This window comes from Sphaeramia orbicularis, chromosome 18 (genome assembly GCF_902148855.1).
Source record: "Sphaeramia orbicularis chromosome 18, fSphaOr1.1, whole genome shotgun sequence".
Lineage (NCBI taxonomy): Eukaryota > Metazoa > Chordata > Actinopteri > Kurtiformes > Apogonidae > Sphaeramia > Sphaeramia orbicularis.
In genome coordinates, this window is record NC_043974.1 from 47652841 (window position 1) to 47667459 (window position 14619).

General features: G+C 43.6%; 1 protein-coding gene across 1 annotated transcript in view; it reads right to left on the bottom strand.

Annotated features, from left to right (window-relative positions):
• The window catches only part of nwd2 (NACHT and WD repeat domain containing 2), a 71600-nt gene that overhangs the window by 31899 nt on the left and 25082 nt on the right, over positions 1-14619 (bottom strand). Inside the window, 1 exon segment of the mRNA XM_030162519.1 lies at positions 8636-8724. Within this exon segment, the coding sequence (XP_030018379.1) occupies positions 8636-8724 (89 nt within the window).

Genomic DNA, 14619 nt, shown 5'->3' on the forward strand with positions numbered 1-14619 from the left:
CCCAATATTTGAGGAACACTTGCGCAAGTTTCAGGAAGCGTGTGAAGGCAGTTATTGAGAAAGAAGGAGGACACATAGAATAAAAACATTTTCTATTATGGACATTTTCTTGTGGCAAATAAATTCTCATGACTTTCAATAACTGGTCATACACTGTCTTTCAATTCCTGCCTCAAAATATTGTACATTTTGCTTCCCCACCCTGTATGTATATATATATATATATATATATATATATACATATATATATATATATATATACACATATATATACATATATATATATATATATATATATACATATATATATATATATATATATATATATATATATATATATATATATATATATATACACACACACATATATATATATATATACATATATACATATATATATATATATATATATACACACACACATATATATATATATATACATATATACATATACATATATATATACATATACATATATATATACATATATATATACATATATATATACATATATATATACATATACATATATATATATATATATATATAGAGAGAGAGAGAGAGAGAGAGAGATAGATAGATAATTTTCAATGATGAAAATGACAAAAAAGAAGCAGCAAAGATGAAAACTGCAAAAGAGATGTAAAAAGTTGAAAACGACAAAAAAGACAAAATGAGGAAAATGACACAAAGGACACAAGATGAAAACACCACAAAAACATTCGACAAGATGTAATTTATTTTATTTTATGTTTCTTCGTGTACTTTCCGCTGTGCAGTTGTCCTTAAACACATCAGACTGTGGCTGTTCTTCAGTCTTAGTGGTTAGGAACCTAGAGCTGGTGTTCAACACCCCCCCCCCCCCCATACCCCCCCAGGGTTAAATAATTAAAGTTAGCTCTGACAGGTCCTCTGTGTCACTAACCCTGCTCATATCCTACTCTAACATTCGTGTGTTTACAGTCAGTGAGTCTGAGACTGCACTAAAGGCTTTTCCATGTTCAGACGGAAACACCGAGGAAGAAGAAACCAACAGAGCAGAGGAGAACCATGAACGCCTGGGTTACACCAACAGCCTGAAGACCACACCCACCAACAGCCTGAAGACCACACCCACCAACAGCCTGAAGACCACACCCACCATCAGCCTGAACACCACACCCACCAACAGCCTGAAGACCACACCCACCAACAGCCTGAAGACCACACCCACCATCAGCCTGAAGACCACACCCACCATCAGCCTGAAGACCACACCCACCAACAGCCTGAAGACCACACCCACCAACAGCCTGAAGACCACACCCACCATCAGCCTGAACACCACACCCACCAACAGTCTGAAGACCACACCCACCATCAGTCTGAACACCACACCCACCAACAGCCTGAAGACCACACCCACCATCAGCCTGAACACCACACCCACCAACAGCCTGAAGACCACACCCACCATCAGCCTGAACACCACACCCACCAACAGTCTGAAGACCACACCCACCATCAGTCTGAACACCACACCCACCAACAGCCTGAAGACCACACCCACCATTAGTCTGAACACCACACCCACCAACAGTCTGAACACCACACCCACCAACAGTCTGAACGGTTAGACCAGAGTAGAACCATGAACACCTGGGTTACACCATCAGTCTGAAGACCACACCCACCATCAGTCTGAAGACCACACCCACCAACAGTCTGAACGGTTAGACCAGAGTAGAACCATGAACACCTGGGTTACACCATCAGTCTGAAGACCACACCCACCAACAGTCTGAAGACCCCACCCACCAACAGGAAGTAACCACTGAATGTCAACTGGTACTAGACTAGTAAATGTGCTCATCTAATTTGCATATTGTGACATCACAAGGTGGCGGCCATATTGAATTGCATAACTTTTAGTACATTTAACTTTGAACATATTTACATTTTCTGTGTTTTTGTTTTTGATCTTATCTTTAACATGAACTCAGACATCAGTAAAAAGTAAAATATTGTAAGCTTTAGTAAATGTTTATCTAAATTTATTTTATTTTTATTTCAAATATAAAAAAAAAAAAAAACAAAACAAGGAAAACTAAAATTAATTAATTAATTTTTAAAAAACATTCAAAAAGGAGCGGGATGAAGTTCAATTTACATACTCCCGCCCCCTTACATCATCTTTTTTTCTACTGATCACAAAGTTCCAGGTCAGTTCCTCAAAGTAACTTAACAAACCTAACACGTCAAAATAAATTCTAAACAATTCTGTACAAAATGCAAAAATATTACACATATCAAAATAAACTCCAGTTCTGTCCTCATCTGTCCGAACTCAAACTAAAGCAGTTTAGGACCAGGCCTTTAAACTGGATTGACTTCTTCACTTTGACTAAAACCATGGTTTTGGATTAAAGGGGCACATGTCTGCCATCTACTGGTGGGACGTGGTAACAACATGTGGTAACTATCTGGGGTTATTATGGTCTGTTTCAGTCCGGTAATGTTGGTTGTTGCAATATTGTTATGTTGGTGCTTAAAGGGTTAAGTACGAGTTTGTACAGATGTGAGTAAAAACCGACTTTAGGCAGTAGAATTCTGAAGCACTCAACGGCTGCAGAGTAAAAAAAAACAAAACCCAAACCCAGTAAAGCTGAAGCTGAAACACCAGAGCTTCACTGGGTTCAGGAGGTCACCAGTAAACCTGTAAAATCCACACTTAAACCACATGAATCTGCTCTGAACATCAGGACTGAACGGCCTCCAAACGGTCAGAGGTCCATGTTCTGGCATCAGGTCAGGTGCATGATGGGAGTTTAAGGTTGGATTTAAGGTCTGCAGATGGAGATGGAAAGATAAAATAAACACTGACCATCAGAGATGAAAACGACAAAAAAGACGCAACAATATGAAAACGACTAAAAAGATGCAACAAAGATGAAAATGACAAAAAAAGACAAGATAAAAACGACAAAAAAGATGCAACAAGATAAAAATGAAGCAAAAGATCCAACAAAGATGTAAACGACAAAAAAGACGCAACAAGATGAAAAGGACAAAAAACACACAATAAGATAAAAATGAAGCAAAAGAAGCAACAAAGATGAAAATGACACAAAAGACGCAACATGATGAAAACCTCGCAAAAACATTCAACATGTGAATGTCGCAAGTGATGCAACAAAAACAGTGCGTATCACCTTATATCTGATCTGATTTGCGTTGCGCCTTTTCACCGATGCCAGTGTCCGATATTTATCTGTTGTCTTTTTTTTTATTCGTATGTTTTCAGTGTTCGTTCAAAGATAACGTGATAACGAAATGAAAGACTTTAAAAAAAACCACTTCGCTGTTTCTGGAAATCTTGGAATCTTGGAATCTTGGAATCTTCGCTGTTTCTTGTTTCTTGGAATCTTTGAGTTTTCCGTCTTTTTTTTCCTGTTTAAACACCGTTTTGAACCGGTGTAATGATTCTCACTTATACTTTATTATTTCATGACAAGAGGTCAAATATTTGACACCTTTCTGGTTAACAGTGTTTATTTATATTTATATTGAAGCTGAATCAGTTGAATAAAGGAACGTCCATATTAGTGCATGTTCTACTGTTTATTTCCATCTTATTTTTGTGTTTTCGACAGACCTTTACAGTCCAATTAAAGCCTCAGTCGTCATTTCTGTTGATAATCGTCGGTGTCAGTGCACGGTTCATCTTTAACTCGGTGGATAAATCTTTGGACAGATCTTTCCTGCACTGTAAAAAAAATCTATAATTTAACACAATTCTCACTGTTTATTTTACAGATTTTTCCTGTATTTTTACGATACAGGAAAAAATCAATGAAATGACCAAAACAGACTGTAATTTTACATGTCAAATGGAAAATAACATGAAAAAACTGTAACTGTGAATAACCATAAAATTTCCATTTTTTAAAAGAAAATTTTTCTTTTTTTCACACAAAAATACAGTTAAAATACATTTGCAAATGTATCATAATTTCATAAATATTTCTTTTTTTATTGATGAGATTAAACTGTTAATTTAAAGTTTAATACTGTAAAAAAAAAAAAAAAAAAAAACGAGATAAAATTACTGACAGTTAACAGTAACAGAAGTATTTGTTCTGTCAGTTGAACCAGACTTTTTTTAATTGACAAATATCTTGTGTAATTACAGGAGGTTTCATAACAAAAATGTTGAATAAATGTATTTTTGTGAATGTATAACATGTATAAGCACTGATAAACTGTCCAAATACAGTTTTTATCAGTGGATTGGACAACTGAGTCTCACTGAAAATTATTTATATATATATTTATAGGGAATTGGATTGTTTTAATACATGTAAATATTCTTTATTAAACATTAAAAAGTCAAAAAAAAAAAAAAAAAGCTAAATCTCATGTAAAGTTAGGGCAAAAAACTGTATTTTTATTAATGGAAAATAACAGTTTTTTTTATGACATGGTTATTTTCCATTATTTTACAGTATTTTTTTGGCACCCCTGCTGCTGGAATAATACTGATTTTTTACAGGGTTTTTTTTTTTTTTTTTTTTTTTTTACAGTGTATATTTATATTTATATTTATATTGAAGCTGAATCAGTTGAATAAAGGAACGTCCATATTAGTGCATGTTCTACTGTTTATTTCCATCTTATTTTCGTGTTTTCGACAGACCTTTACAGTCCAATTAAAGCCTCATTTGTCATTTCTGCTGATAATCGTCGGTGTCAGTGCACGGTTCGTCTTTATCTCGGTGGATAAATCTTTGGACAGGTCTTTCATTCTACTTCCTGGACATGTCCACCTGTCCTCCTCCTCAAACCCAGATCGTCCCCGGTGTGGGTTTGATGTCGGTCAAACGCCGTCCCGGCCTGGTTTCGCCTTCGTCCCGCTGTGGACGCCGTCTGACTGACGACCGCCGGAACACAATCTCACAACCGCAGCCGGGGAACGTTTCTGATCATTACAGCGTGACGGCCCGAGTTTGGCAACCGTGGAGACGACGACCGGTCGCATCCGCCGGCGTCCACACTCAGTTTAACGAACTGAAGATGGGAGGAAGTGATGGGATCTAAGAAGAGGAGGAGGAGGCTACGAAACTGGACGAGGTTTAAGAAAACGACAAAAAGAGCAGCCATGTTGGTATAATTAACTATTTACATGTAATAAACATCTAAATATGGACCAGTAGAAGGACAGGAACAGGTAGAATGTTTCAAAAATTTATAAAAAAAAAAACAAAAAACAAAAAACTGTGAACAAATTCTGTAGACACTGACCCAAGAAAGACGCAGAAGAAATTAGAAAGGAATGGGACCGATAGTTTAGTCAGAGAAGATAATGTTTGAAGAAACTGCTGATAAAGACGAAGACAAAGAAGATGACAACGACAAAGACGACAATAAAGGAGACAACTACGAAGATGACGACGAAGACAAAGATGACTTTGAAGATGATGAGGAAAGCGATGATGAATATAACTACAAAGACAAAGACAACAACGATGACACAGATGATGACTACTGATGATGATCAAGACGACGAAGACAACAATGAAGGCAAAGATGACGACGAAGACAAAGAAGACGACAAAGATGACGAAGAGAAAGATGAGGACGAAGACGACGATGAAGATGAAGACAAAGACGACGAAGACAAAGATGATGACGAAGATGATGACGAAGACAAAGACGACGAAGACAGAAATGATGAAGATGACGACGAAGACAAAGATGATAACAAAGAAGACGACGAAGACAAAGAAGATGACAAAGACAAAAATGATGACGGAGATGACGACGAAGACAAAGATGATGATGAAGACAAAGATGATGACGAAGATGACAATGAAGACAAAGACGACGAAGACAAAGACGACGATGAAGATGACAAAGAAGATGATGACGAAGACAAAGATGATGATGAAGACAAAGAAGATGACGGCAAAGACAAAGATGATGATGAAGACAAAGAAGATGACGGCAAAGACAAAGATGATGATGAAGATAACGATGAAGACAAAGACAACAAAGACAAAGAAGACGACAAAGACAAAGTTGAAAATGACACAGATGATGATGATGATGAAGACGACGACAACAAAGACAAAGATGAAGGCAATGACAAAAAAGACGACAGACGACCCTGGACACAGGACTTTCCCAGTGTCTCCTGTCCTATTGACCGGTGACATAAACGTCCTCCTTTGACATTTGCTGATATGACGGTCGTTGTGAACTGTGTTTTCAACCGTCAGCATCTGTTCAACATGAACCTGACGACGCCTCAGCCAACGCCGTTAAAGCGTCTGAATCCGCCACCGCCTCCAATCGCTGACTGAAAGAGGACGCCGCCTCGGCCTGGGCCTCAGGGCTGGATTTGAGCGCCTTATCCGTGTGCGCCGATCCCCCTCCATCCCATTAGGGCGCCGTTCTGGTCGGAAACAGAGTCAAGCGATGGGGGACCGAGGAGAACAGGGTTTCATCAGCCTGGTATATGTGTGTCAGCATGAGGAAGACGAAGAGGAGGAGGAAGAGGAGGAGGAAGAGGAGGAGGAGGAGGAGGAGGAGGTGGCGGCTTTGCATTTGTGAGTTACAAACAGAAAAAAAAGACGACAAAAGTAACGATACAGCGTTTGATTTCAGCCCTAAAACGATTCCTAAGCACAACATGAAGTGGAAGCGACAGCGTGCAGTTGTAGCGTTGCACTGATTGTGGTGTGGGTGAGGATGAGGGAGGGGGGAGGGAGGAGGGGGGAGAGCCCAGTAAGTGAGTCACAGTATTAACTTCCAGGCCTCGTGCATCACCATTTCAGCTCACGCTCAGTCACGGCAGAGCTGAATCACCAGACAGACACGTGGCCATGCCAACCCCTGCCAACTTATCGCACATCCAGAGGCTTCGCCGCCGTCTGCCGTCAGCGCCGACCCGCCGACTCCCCGCAGAGGATGTTGGCGGCGGCGCAATCCGCAGGTTTCACGGCGCTAAGACGCTGAAGCGGCTGAAGGTGTGAGACATATGGGAGGTTTTCGCCGTCGACGCTCTGACTCAAAGGAGGCGATCAAACTGTGAAGACGCCGGCGCCGGTTCAAGGCCCGAACGTACGACCTCATATGGAGACGGAGTTAATGATCCACGCTACGTCAATACGAGCGATCGCAACGAGACGGATTCAAAAGGATGTAGAGCGAAGAAACGAAGGGTTTAACGGAGATTTAGTAACAGCAGAGACTGAAGAAGAGGAGACACGAAGAAGAAGGACACAAAGAAGAAGGAGACGAAGAAGAAGAAGAAGGACACAAAGAAGAGGAGACACGAAGAAGAAGAAGGACACAAAGAAGAAGGAGACGAAGAAGAAGAAGAAGAAGAAGAAGGAGACGAAGGAGACGAAGAAGGAGACGAAGAAGAAGAAGAAGGAGACCAAGAAGAAGAAGACCAAGAAGAAGATGAAGAAGAAGAAGAAGGAGACAAAGACGAAGATGAAGAAGAAGAAGAAGGAGACAAAGACGAAGATGAAGAAGAAGGAGATGAAGAAGAAGAAGAAGGAGATGAAGATGGAAATGAAAAGGATGTAAAGAAATGATGAAAACAACATGAATGATGTAACAAGACAAAACCAACGAATGCGATCTGAGAAAATGATGCAAAAGACGCAATATGACACGAAAAAAATGACACAAAAGATGAAAGAAGACAAAACGACACAAAATATTCAAAAACAAAATGAAAAGATTGATTAAAAATTAGGCAGAAAAAATGTATTTAGTTGAATGTAGCTTTAATGTGACAGATGTTTGCGAACCTTCATTCCAGTGAAGGAACGTCTGCCTTCAAACTGAGGTGGAACCGACAGACGGAACCTGAAGTGTACAGTCTGACGGTTTTTAAAGGTGTGTGTTTTCAGACTCGTTCAGGATCGGCGTTCACACGTGGACTTCCTGACCCGGTTCAGGATCCAGGTGCTCCTTCATAAACTGAACCTTCCAGGAACTATCTGTGACCCAGATCTGCTCTGGACTCCAGGGCTCTTCTGGATTTGTTCAACAAACAAATCTCTGATCGTAATCTTTCCATGTACGCCGGCTTCCATTTGCAATGCAAATGAGGGCGGTCAGTGAACGCCACAGGGACAAACAGCGTCTCCAAGACAACAGAGGGAAGCCCCGCCTTATCCACATGTCCACCAATGGAGGTGGACGCCTTATGTCCACCCAGGTCCACCCAGAAACCAGGACCCTGAGACCAGGACCCTGAAACCAGGACCCCAAGACCAGGACCCTGAAACATGGACCCCGAGACCAGGACCCTGAACACAAGACCCCGAGACCAGGACCCTGAAACCAGGACCCTGAGACCAGGACCCTGAAACCAGGACCCTGAGACCAGGACCCTGAAACCAGGACCCCAAGACCAGGACCCTGAAACCAGGACCCCAAGACCAGGACCCTGAAACATGGACCCCAAGACCAGGACCCTGAACACAAGACCCCGAGACCAGGACCCTGAAACCAGGACCCTGAGACCAGGACCCTGAAACCAGGACCCCAAGACCAGGACCCTGAAACATGGACCCCAAGACCAGGACCCTCAAACCGGGACCCTGAAACCAGGACCAGGAACCAAAGGACTTGTTACCTGGAATTCAATCCCATAATTCTCTCGGCAGAAGTCTCGTAGTTTTGGATAAACATGTTCTTTCAGTGCGTTCCTCTCCGCCTCCGTGTCTGAAAAACAGAAAACACAGACAGATGAGAAAACGGAGCGTCTTCACCTGGGACATGAAACGGGGACCTGGGACTAAACCAGGACTAAAGTGTCCATTTGTCGTCTTCATCGTTTTCATGTCATAACTGGTTTAAATTCTTATCTTTGTTTCTAAAATTCCTCACAGATGGTTTGGACTTCATTTATATCAACACTGATTTTGTTCATTTTTTATCCATGACTATCATTTTAAATGTTCTACCTCCAAATTTATTAAATATTTTTCGTGCTATTTTGTGGTCACCCAAAAATCACACAAAAAATAAAAATAAAAAAATCACCAAATATGAGTTAGTCCTTTTGTCCATTTGTGTATGAGTTAGCCAATTATGCTAATGAGAGGCTAATCATAGGAAACTACTGTGAACAGGTGTTGAATTTGAAGAAATGCAGATAACCTACAAACAGTGGAGTCCCTGAACACATCATGGTATGAAATATTACTGATGGGTGGAGATAAAAGTATGAACCCACTGACAGAAATGAACCACTGTTGAATATTAGAACATGGATCTGCTGAACTGAACACGAGAACATTTAGACTCCAAGCACTTCATCAACCAGTCAGGTACTGAACATCCAAACATGTCATTTTTTATCATTTTTAGTGACATTAAGTCATAAAAAATGTTTTTCAAGCTATAATTTTGTGACAGTATTTATCAGAATCTAAATTCCTTGATGAAAACGACTGGACTTCATCCATTTTCTGCGTTAAACTGCTTTCAAACAGGAAATGGCTGAAGTTCAGTCCAACACGTGAGCATCTGTAAAACACACACATCTGCAACAGCTGCTTTTATTTGTGTGAACATGAACTGACTTCTGCTCCAAACACTGGATACAACACAACCTGAACGAGCAGAAACCAGGTAAAACCATCACACTGAAGGACTGAAACAGATGGAAGGCTGTGTGGTTGTCATGGCGATAGAGTCCGTTTGTGGATGTCAAGCCTCAACGCTGAAGCTGAGTGGACCGTTTTAGTGGACCTGGACTAAGACAGACCTGGACTAAGACTGACCTGGACTAAGACAGACCTGGACTAAGACAGACCTGGACTAAGACTGACTGACCTGGACTAAGACTGACAGACCTGGACTAAGACAGACCTGGATTAAGACTGACTGACCTGGACTAAGACTGACCTGGACTAAGACTGACAGACCTGGACTAAGACTGACCTGGACTAAGACAGACCTGGACTAAGACTGACCTGGGCTAAGACAGACCTGGACTAAGACTGACCTGGACTAAGACTGACTGACCTGGACTAAGACTGACAGACCTGGACTAAGACAGACCTGGATTAAGACTGACTGACCTGGACTAAGACTGACCTGGACTAAGACTGACAGACCTGGACTAAGACTGACAGACCTGGGCTAAGACTGATCTGGACTAAGACTGACTGACCTGGACTAAGACAGACCTGGACTAAGACAGACCTGGACTAAGACTGACCTGGACTAAGACTGACCTGGACTAAGACTGACTGACCTGGACTAAGACAGACCTGGACTAAGACTGACCTGGACTAAGACTGATCTGGACTAAGACTGACAGACCTGGACTAAGACTGACCTGGACTAAGACTGATCTGGACTAAGACTGACTGACCTGGACTAAGACAGACCTGGATTAAGACTGACTGACCTGGATTAAGACAGACCTGGACTAAGACTGACTGACCTGGACTAAGACTGACTGACCTGGACTAAGACAGACCTGGACTAAGACAGACCTGGACTAAGACTGACTGACCTGGACTAAGACAGACCTGGACTAAGACTGACTGACCTGGACTAAGACAGACCTGGATTAAGACTGACTGACCTGGACTAAGACAGACCTGGACTAAGACTGACTGACCTGGACTAAGACAGACCTGGACTAAGACTGACCTGGACTAAGACTGACTGACCTGGACTAAGACTGACAGACCTGGACTAAGACAGACCTGGACTAAGACTGACAGACCTGGACTAAGACTGACAGACCTGGACTAAGACAGACCTGGACTAAGACTGACTGACCTGGACTAAGACTGACAGACCTGGACTAAGACAGACCTGGACTAAGACTGACTGACCTGGACTAAGACTGACCTGGATTAAGACTGACCTGGACTAAGACAGACCTGGACTAAGACTGACCTAGACTAAGACTGACAGACCTGGACTAAGACTGACTGACCTGGACTAAGACAGACCTGGACTAAGACTGACTGACCTGGACTAAGACTGACTGACCTGGACTAAGACAGACCTGGACTAAGACTGACTGACCTGGACTAAGACTGACCTGGATTAAGACTGACTGACCTGGACTAAGACAGACCTGGACTAAGACAGACCTGGACTAAGACTGACAGACCTGGACTGAGACTGACAGACCTGGACTAAGACAGACCTGGACTAAGACAGACCAGGCCTCCCTCAGACTCCGCCTCCCTCAGTCTCCATCTCCTTCAGACTCCGCCTCCCTCGGACTCCACCCCCCTCAGTCTCCGCCTCCTTCAGACTCCACCTCCCTCAGACTCCGCCTCCCTCAGACTCCGCCTCCTTCAGACTCCGCCTCCCTTAGACTCCGCCTCCCTCAGACTCCGCCTCCCTCAGACCCCACCTCCCTCAGACTCCACCTCCCTCAGACTCCACCTCCTTCAGACTCCACCTCCTTCCTCCTCTGTTTGTTTGTCTTTGAACGTCGCCTACAGCTGCTGTTTTGTCGGATCTGAGTGAATGTGATAAAACGGTAAAACGACGGCTGGATGATGAAGGAGACGCAGAATCACAGCTCCTGTCTGAGTCTGGACGCTTTGAAGAGACGAGACGAGGAACGGAAAAATGACAAAGACTACCGAGGAAGGAGAAGAAATACAAGAAGAAGAAAAAAACAGCAGAAAAACACACAATGAACCCATTTAAAGACAAAGGGTTTAGAAAAAGAAAAGAACAGAACAGACACACAGGAGATGTGTCCATCTGTCATCCATCCATCCATCATCCAACCTTTTATCATCCAACCATCCCTTCCTCCATCCCTCCCTCCCTCTCCTTTGGTCCAGTGCTGGTGAAGCCTCCCTCCCTCCCTCCTCCCTCCTCCCTCCTTCCCTCTCTCCACCCCCCCTTCAGTCCAGTGCTGGTGATCCCTCCATCCTCTTCCTGTCTGGAGGAGCTGGTGCTGACACATGCTGTTGGACCCAGTGGGATCATGGGGGTCGGCGTGGCGCTGATCCTATCGGACAGTCCCAGAGCCGGCGGCCTGTTGTCGTGTCCCACTTTCACTGTCCTCAAACGCTTACTGTAATGTCTTCGGACAGGCCCCGAGTCTCTCCGCCCTGTTTCCTCTGAAGGGCGTGGACGGACGGACGGACGGCGAGTTAAAAACAGAACGCGACCACGAGGCGGACGGCGGTCGGACGGAGGCATCGCCGCGTCATACATACGCGTCACGGGCAGAGGAGCTCGCAAATCCAGGCTGACGGATCGGCCTCCCGTCTATCTTTAGTAAGGCTTCGGGCGGCGACTGAGCATGTGTCCGCCCACAGCGACTCCAGCGAAATGTCACATCAAAACTCCAGTAACGGGATGAAAACGGGATGAACGGCAGCTGCATCAGAGGACGAGAGGGTCAGAGGAGACGGGAAAAAGGACCAAAAAGAGGACCAAAAAGAGGACCAAAAAGGACCAAAACCAGTACAGCCATGATGTTAGACAAAAGAAACCGATAATCAATGATCAATGAGAGGGTCAGAAGAGACGGGAAAAAGGACCGAAAAGAGGACCGAAAAGAGGACCAAAAAGAGGACCAAAAAGGACCAAAATGAGGACCAAAAAGGACCAAAAAGAGGACCAAAAAGGACCAAAATGAGGACCAAAAAGAGGACCAAAAAGGACCAAAAAGAGGACCAAAAAGAGGACCAAAAAGGACCAAAATGAGGACCAAAAAGGACCGAAACCAGTACAGCCATGATATTAGACAAAAGAAACCGATAATCAATGATCAATGAGAGGGTCAGAAGAGACGGGAAAAAGGACCGAAAAGAGGACCAAAAAGAGGACCAAAAAGAGGACCAAAAAGGACCAAAATGAGGACCAAAAAGGACCAAAAAGAGGACCAAAAAGGACCAAAATGAGGACCAAAAAGAGGACCAAAAAGGACCAAAAAGAGGACCAAAAAGAGGACCAAAAAGGACCAAAAGCACCACTGCCATGATATTAGACAGAAACCGATAATCAATGATCAGTATCAATGAAAAAATGTATGTTTTCCATTACGACGCAGCATTTTCTGACCTGACAGCTGAAAATAAATAGAAGTTCAATAAGAATGAGTAAGAAATCATTAATATGATCAAAAAATGAACAAAAATAAGGATCACACATCTACGGAAGAGGATTAGGCCCACTGGGAAAAAAATTAAATAGAATTAAGGTTCAATATATATTTTTTATGTTTATTCTGAAAAAAAAGTCTGAATTCTGGGGAAAAAAAAGCCACAGTTCTGGGAAAAAAGTCTGAGATTTAAGTCAGAATTCTGACTTTTTTTTTTTTTTGCAGAATTCTGACTTTTTTCTCAGAACAATAATAAAAAAAAATATATTGGAGCTTAATCTTATTTACTGCTCCTCCTGCTCCTGATTTTCATTTCCCTTTAAACTGTGCTGTTGGTCCACACCTCTGCCTCTGCTGTTCCTCCTCCTCCTCCTCTTCTTCCTCCTGCTCCTCCTCCTGTGATCAGTCCAGTTTAATTGGTTGAATAAACTGGTTTTATTTACTGATTCCCTGTCTGCCCTCAGGCGCTCTGCTCTGACTAATGCCTTTAATTTGAAAACATGTGTTTCTAACCACGAACCATCAGTCTGTCCACTGTCATCCACAGACTGAGCAACGGGTCTGAACCGGGTCTGAACCGTGCCAGAACCACAGTAGAACCACGCCAGAACCACAGCAGAACCACTGCAAAACCACAGCAGAACCATGCCAGAACCACAGCCAAACCACAGCAGAACCACTGCAGGACCACACCAGAGCCACAGCAGAACCACACCAGAACCACAGCCAAACCACAGCAGAACCATGCCAGAACCACAGCCGAACCACAGCAGAACCACAGCAGAACCACTACAAAACCACAGCAGAACCATGCCAGAACCACAGCCGAACCACAGCAGAACCATGCCAGAACCACAGCCGAACCACAGCAGAACCACAACAAAACCACAGCAGAACCATGCCAGAACCACAGCCGAACCACAGCAGAACCATGCCACAACCACAGCCGAACCACAGCAGAACCACTGCAGAACCACACCAGAACCACTGCAGAACCATGCCAGAACCACAGCTGAACCACAGCAGAACCACTGCAGGACCACACCAGAGCCACAGCAGAACCACACCAGAACCACAGCTGAACCACACCAGAACCACTGCAGAACCATGCCAGAACCACAGCCGAACCACAGCAGAACCACTGCAGAACCATGCCAGAACCACAGCCGAACCACAGCCGAACCACAGCAGAACCATGCCAGAACCACAGCCGAACCACAGCCGAACCACTGCAGAACCACTGCAGGACCACACCAGAGCCACAGCAGAACCACAGCAGAACCACTGCAAAACCACGACAGGACCACACCAGAGCCACAGCAGAACCATGCCAGAACCACAGCCAAACCACAGCCGAACCACAGCAGAACCACAGCAGAACCACACCAGAGCATCACCAGAACCACACCAGAACCACAGCCGAACCACACCAGAACCACTGCAGGACCACACCAGAACCACTGCAAAACCATACCAGAGCCACACCAGAACCACTGCAGAACCACACCAGAACCACT